General features: G+C 42.8%; 1 protein-coding gene across 2 annotated transcripts; it reads right to left on the bottom strand.

Annotated features, from left to right (window-relative positions):
• Nucleotides 1-283: 283 nt before the first annotated feature.
• On the bottom strand, nt 284-5,307 carry LOC123097242 (uncharacterized). 2 transcript variants are annotated; one of them, XM_044518942.1, is made up of 3 exons: nt 2,696-5,307; nt 2,109-2,346; nt 284-967 (listed from the first exon to the last, which is right to left on the bottom strand). In XM_044518942.1, exons 1-3 carry the CDS (start codon nt 3,261-3,263, stop codon nt 910-912), a joined length of 864 nt encoding a protein of 287 aa, XP_044374877.1. In that variant the 5' UTR covers nt 3,264-5,307; the 3' UTR covers nt 284-909. The 2 variants fall into 2 exon arrangements, 1 of the variants encoding a protein (XP_044374877.1); XR_006446915.1 differs by having other exon boundaries at nt 2,109-5,307.
• Between the last annotated feature and the right edge of the window lie 1,348 nt (nt 5,308-6,655).

Here is a 6,655-nt window from a genome sequence, read left to right as displayed (position 1 = left end):
TACTACCCCGAGGGTGCCTACTACTACGTGGAGCCCGCCGACGACCAGGAGTAGTTAGGAGGTCCCTGGCAGGAGGCCTTGCGTCTTCGATCATTGATGTTTGTGCTAGCCTTCTTAAGGCATCCTTGTTTAACCTCATGTCTGTACTCAGATATTGTTGCTTCCACTGACTCTTGTGTATCGAGCTATGTATTCGAGCCCTCAAGGGCCTTGGCTTGTAATATGAAGATTTTATTATTTTAATTTGTGTCTAGTGTTGTGTTGTGATATCTTTCCGTGAGTCCGTGATCTTGATCGTACACGTTTGCGTGTATGATTAGTGTACGGTCGAATCGGGGGCGTCACACACGGGGACGCAAGAAAGGGCAGCAGTAGGAAGTTGAGCGAGAAGAAGGCAGCATCAACAAAGGTGAGGAAATAGAGCAGCAGCAGCGTTGAAAGGAGAAGGTTGGAGAGGAGGAGGAGTAGCGAGGCAGGCTGGGAGGCGCTGGTGGAGGCGTGGGGAGGTGCCAATGGCACGCCAGTGATGATGCAGCGGCGTTGTGGCGCTGGTGGAGGTGCTGGGTGGCGATGCGGATGGATAGATGGTAATGAGGTGATGGTGCGGCAGCGCGTGGAGGAGCAGCATGCGCACCACCAAGCCGGCCTGGCTATGGCGGCAGGCGGTGTTGGAGAAGGAGGCAGGGGACAGAGAGAGAGAGAGAGAGAGAGAGAGAGAGATGTGTCCAGGCCAAGAGGGGATCGATGGTCGCTGCTTGGCATTTGATCCCACGATCTGATCTACCACTTTTTCTATATGGCCTTTCTCTTCTCTTCTTTTGGCTCAAGTAGATCCCCCTCTTCTTTATTTTAGCCCTTGAATCTTTAATCTTCAATCAACTCAGGTACCTCTTCTCTTCATTCATATGCTCATCTCGATTGCCTCATAGTCCAAATCTGGAACTTTATAGTGCCTTTACGCACTTTTCTGCAAAATAAACAAACGACTAGTCACAATCTCTTTGATGATTATCAATCGATATTCAATAATTCTTAGCAAGAATAGGTGGACACATCTCAAGAAATGGTGAATTTGTGTGTCAAAATTATATATATGAAATGTTCTTATCAAGTTCCCCCATACTTAAATCTTTACTTGTCCTGAAGTAAAGGCATATGACAAGAGCTAGATAGTGAATAGTGAACTGATGGAGAATGCCAAGTGAAGTAGATCTCTAAACAGTGCATGCTTTGGACTTGGCTAGTGGAAATTAATGGTCAGGAATACTACAAAACAATAGGATAGTAGTATCGATCATTTTAAACTTTTACAATGATAAAAGTGGATCAACAGGTTCAAATGTTGATTGTCCGAAAAGGTTCCTAAAGAGAGCATGATCCCGAGAAACACTTATTGAATTTGAAAGAAACATAGATATTATTATATTAGTCTCACCATAGGAACATACCACCGATCTAGGGAACATGGTATACACCCGACTCAACTTATTACAGAATTTTTTGGTTGTCTCTCCAAAGGAACATACCACCGATCCAGAGAACATGGTATACACCTTGTTCAACAATTTTAGCATTTATATGTATATAATTTTTTACAGTCCAATCTACCAGGTTTCTCAAGCCACCGATCTAGGGAACATGACATGCTACTGTAGGTTGATTGGACTTTATTCATTATAAGATATACTTTTTTTAAATGAACAACACGTAAGCACAAAAAACAGGAGTCCTCACTTCTCCATGCCTGGTTCACATGCTACCAATCCAGGGAACATAACATGCTAATCCATAGTGGTTAGGTGATTGCTCTGAAAGAGAACACACTTGGCACAAATTCGGCATCTAAACATGGTGATCTATGTGTATCATAGTAAAAGCAGAAAATGATTAAGTTTACTGGTGCACTAGGGATTTGAGCACTCAAAACTGATAGCTTTCACTACTTTTAGCAAAGAAAGATCACTAGTTTACAAGGCATTCAACAATCAGTTCGCATATTCTCATCAAGCACCATATGCCATAAGTAAATTTCAGCATGCCAGCAACTAAGAATGGCTCAAGCAACCCAAATAGCAATTGATTTCCGCATGTTTCAATAGATGATATACTCGAAATGGGTCATGAAACAACTCATCGGGCTTGGGTGTAGCACTCGCTCGATCATCTCACATCCTCTTGCATTGTGACTCCTCTCCTTTTGATTCCCTATCCTCATGCCTTCTCCAGCTTCTCTCTTCATGTGTGCTCCTTGCTTCTCCTCATCACCATGCCGTGAATCCACCGGGGTCCCAAGGAATGTCACCTCGAACCTGGTCAGCATGTATTGATTTGTGCACAAGCAAAAACCTGAAAGTGCGTTCAACCAAAGAGACAATACAAGTGACAGGGTCAATGCCCTCTAAATCATCAATAGAGTACCCAATTACATAAACATAGCCATAAAGTACATGACGAGTATGATAGGAATCAGCAAGCTCAATACTAACATGAGGATGATATTTATCATTAAGCATAGGTCTAGCATGAGGAGAATAAGTGTCATCATCAGAAATGAGAGCAATGCTACCAACATTGTATGTATCATCATATCCAAGCAAATGAGTTTTCAAATCAATCTTAATTGATGGTATCATGTAATGCAAGGTAGAAGCAAAGGAATCATAAGGACGCATGTCATCAAGAGGATTAGATGAACCTGCAACATCACGCTCTTGTATGACGATGGGCAAATGAATTTTTGGTTCTCCAAGTTCATCTATAGCAGCTTCTTTTCCTCTTTCGGGGGAGATAGAGATTGCGTCTTCAACTTGATCGCTTGGGTAGTCGATCTCTTGGTCATCTTGTTCCTCGTTTTCTAGTTCATCTTCTTCAATCTGAGGTATCTCTTCATCCGGGCTCTCACTATCTTGCTCAACTGAATGTGAAGGTATTAGAACCTCACATGTATCCATGGATATCTCAGCGACACTCAACTCAAGCTGTGATGATATAGTACTGCCAGCGTTGATGTTCTTCTCAATCTTCCTTACTTCTTCCACTAGCTCTTTTCCACTCTTGGTCTTCTTCATTTCCTCTAGTATAACCTTCCTAATAAGATCATCCCCGGTACTCCAAGTGAACTCAAGACCAAGTAATGTGAGCTTCTCTATATCATCAAAACCATCTTCTACGCGCACTTGCACATGAGATTGCTCTAACGACTCATTAGGTGTTGAAGTTGTTGGTTGACCAAATGGAGGACCATTTAACTCCATTGGCAACATCTCCTGATGTTGAGGTATATGAATAGGAGCAGAATAAAATTGTTGGGGTGCATAATTGTGGCTCTCCTCATTGTACCTAATTCTCTACATTGGATAACTAGAGGCAAACGATGAGATCTCAGGGTCATTGCTCCTATATGACATATTCTGGTTTCCAGGCCACCCATATGAGTAATTGTTTTGGCATGAGCCATGTTGTTGAGAAAAGTTCATACCAAAACAATCCGCAGGATGAGAGTAACCATGCTGACATTCAGCGGGTGAATGGCCCTGAAATCCACAAATATGGCATGTAGGAGCAACATAAGGATGGCCTCTAGAATAAGCATCATAAGAGCCAGGCCTATCCTCACAAACTATACCTCGCTGCCAAGCTAAATCATCTAACTGATGGGAAATCTTACTTATCAGGTCTTAAACACTTTCGTGCTATTGCCCACATAAGCATGATGGTCTGAGTTGAATGACATTTCAAAGAAGACAACCCAACCTACAAACCAAACAAGAAAATGAAGAGAAAATAACTAGAATAGTGGTTAGGGGTTAGATATGTATCACATATAAATGTCACAAAAAGAAAACAAGAAAAAACAAGTCTATAGCCTAGCACAATCGCTCGACGCTAGTCCCCGGCAGCGGCGCCAAAATGATCAGTTGTAAATACAATGGGGTTTTACGCCCAAATCTGAGAGTGTCGTGTTCTCCAAAGGGACTAGGCAAATCAGTGGCTATGTTCGACTAAAGTTAGGTGACACAAGTGGTTCGGTAATTTCAAACCAACCAAGGAAGTTTGTTCCAGAAAATCATTAACCAATAAAATAGGAAACAAGCATAGGGAGAATTAGATTGCAATCATGGTATTTTTCTTGTTTGTTATACTTCAGACACTAGAACATTGACGCAAAAGGAAACAACCAGACAAGAAAGATTATATAGTAAACAAGATTACATGACAGGGGCAGAAATATATGACAACACAAACGATTATATTGTAGGCATATAAATCACAGGTACAAAGCTAACATGGGAACTAGAAATTGTCGAATTCACATGTCTCACTTGACAAAAAGCACAAGGGCTGAACATCAATCATATACAATGTTAACTAGTACAGGGGACTAGTACACTAGGTGAACACACACACACTAACAGAATGCTTATTACTAGAATAAAGCTATATGACAGATTAATTATTACTAAAAGTAACAGCACTACAACTAGTCAGTAAACACAAAATGACATTATAGAACAATGGTTATTAACATCCATCAAATCTAAGCATTACATAATCTTTTACGTTACAAATCCAGAGAAAATTAACAAACAGTGACTACTATCATTTTTTTGCATCTCAAATGAATTAGACACACACACACACACACACACACAGAGAGAGAGAGAGAGAAAGAGAGAGAGAGAGAAGGCAGCAGCAGGAGGTTGAGGGAGAAGAAGCAGCAGGGGCGCAAAAAGAGAGGAGCAGCAGGAGGTTGAGGTTCAGACTCTGAAGAGGAACAATAGGGGTGCAAGAAGATGGAGTAGAAGCAGCAGCAGTGAAGGATTCAGAGAAGCAGCAGCAAGATTTGAGGAAGTGGAGTAGCAGCGTGGAGTAGCAGTGGAAGCGGAGTGGCAGCAGTTGGGGCGAGGGGAGGAGTAGCAGCAGTTGGAGAAGGGTAGCAGCACGGGGGTGCAAGGAAGGGCAGCAGCAGGAGGTTGAGAGAGAAGAAGGCAGCAGCAACAGAGGTGAGGAAATAGAGCAGCAGCAACGTTGAGAAGAGAAGGTTAGAGAGGAGGAGGAGGAGCACCGATGGAGGATGGGAGGCCCTGGTGGAGGCATGGGGAGGTGCTGATGCGGCGGCGTTGTGGCGCTGGTGGAGGTGCTGGGTTGCGATTCGGATGGATGGATGGTAATGAGGTGATGGTGCGGCGGCACGTGGAGGAGCAGCAGGCGCACCGCCACGCCGGCCTGGCCGTGGCGGCGGCCCGTGTTGGAGAAGGAGGCAGTGGAAATAGAGAGAGAGAGATGAGGCCAGGCCCAAAGGGGATCGATGGTCGCTGCTAGGGATTTGACCCCACGATCTGATCTGCCACTTTTGCTATATGGCCCTTCTCTTCTCTTCTTTTGGCTCAAGTAGATTCCTCTCTTCTTTAGTTTAGCCCTTAGAAGCTTTAATCTTCAATCAACTCATGCACCTCTTCTCTTTATTCGTATGCTCATCTCAATTGCCTCATAGTCCAAATCTGGAAGTTTATAGTGCCTTTACGCATTTTCTGCAAAATAAACAAACGACTAGTCACAATCTCTTTTATGATTATCAATAGAATATTCGATAATTCTTAGCAAGAATAGATGGACACATCTCAAGAAATGGTCAATTTGCGTGTCAAAATTATAAATATGAAATGTCCTTATCATAGGGATCAACCCCTAACAAAACTAACTTGATTACATGATAAATTTCATCCAATCCATCACCGTCCAGCAAGCCTACGATGAAATTACTCACTCACGATGGTGAGCATCATGGAATTGGTGATGGAGGAAGGTTCATTATGACGATGGCAACAGATTCCATCCTTCGGAGCCCCGAACGGACTCCATATCAGCCTTCCTGATGAACAACAGGAGGTGGCGCCGGCTCCGTAACGTAAAATGCGATGAATCCTTCTCTCTGATTTTTTTTGTTCGCGAATAGGTATATATGCAGTTGGAGTTAGGGTTGTAGACGGTCCAGGGTGCCCACAAGCCAGGGACGTGCCCTGGGGGGTAGGCGCGCCCCCTGGGCTTGGGGCCCTTGGGTGGCCCCCTCTGGTATCTTTTTCTGCCAGTATTTTTTATATATTCCAAAAATATTTTTTGTAAATTTTCAGGTCAGCCCGAGAATTTTTATTCCTGCACAAAAATAACACCATGGCAATTATGCTGAAAACAACGTCAGTCCGGGTTAGTTCCATTCAAATCATGCAAATTAGAGTCCGGAACAAGGGCAAAAGAGTTTGGAAAAGTAGATACAATGGAGACGTATCAGTGTTTTAACTGTACCATGTTTAATTATTTCAGTTATGTAAAAATGCAATGTTCAATAGGGCTATGTGATGTTTAAGTATAAATTGTCCACTTCATTTTCACGAATGGCTATAGTTGGTTGTTTATAATGAGTAAATGCCTTGCTTATCTGTATTTGGTTGTTAGGTTGGTTTCAGTGAGCATTTGTCCAGTTATCAAGCAGATGCCTTGTTTATCTGTATTTGGGTGTTAGGTTGGTTGCAGTGAGCATTTGTCCAGTTTTCAAGCAGATGTCTTGTTTATCTGTATTTGCTTGTTAGGTTCGTTGTAGTGAGCATTTGTCCAGTTTTCAAGCATATGCCATGTTTATCTGTGTTTGCTTGTTAGG

This window comes from Triticum aestivum, chromosome 4D (genome assembly GCF_018294505.1).
Source record: "Triticum aestivum cultivar Chinese Spring chromosome 4D, IWGSC CS RefSeq v2.1, whole genome shotgun sequence".
NCBI lineage: Eukaryota > Viridiplantae > Streptophyta > Magnoliopsida > Poales > Poaceae > Triticum > Triticum aestivum.
Note: the sequence above shows the minus strand (reverse complement) of the source record. Positions and strands in the feature narration are given on the sequence as shown.

Excerpts from the sequence above, each read along its gene's own strand:
- LOC123097242 (XM_044518942.1), bottom strand. The coding sequence starts at position 3,263 with ATGTTGCCAATGGAGTTAAATGGTCCTCCATTTGGTCAACCAACAACT. Across the intron at positions 2,347-2,695 it reads ACAAGAGCGTGATGTTGCAG|GTTTTTGCTTGTGCACAAAT; the intron begins GTTCATCTAATC and ends ACGCACTTTCAG. Across the intron at positions 968-2,108 it reads TGTTTCATGACCCATTTCGA|AAAAGTGCGTAAAGGCACTA; the intron begins GTATATCATCTA and ends TTTATTTTGCAG.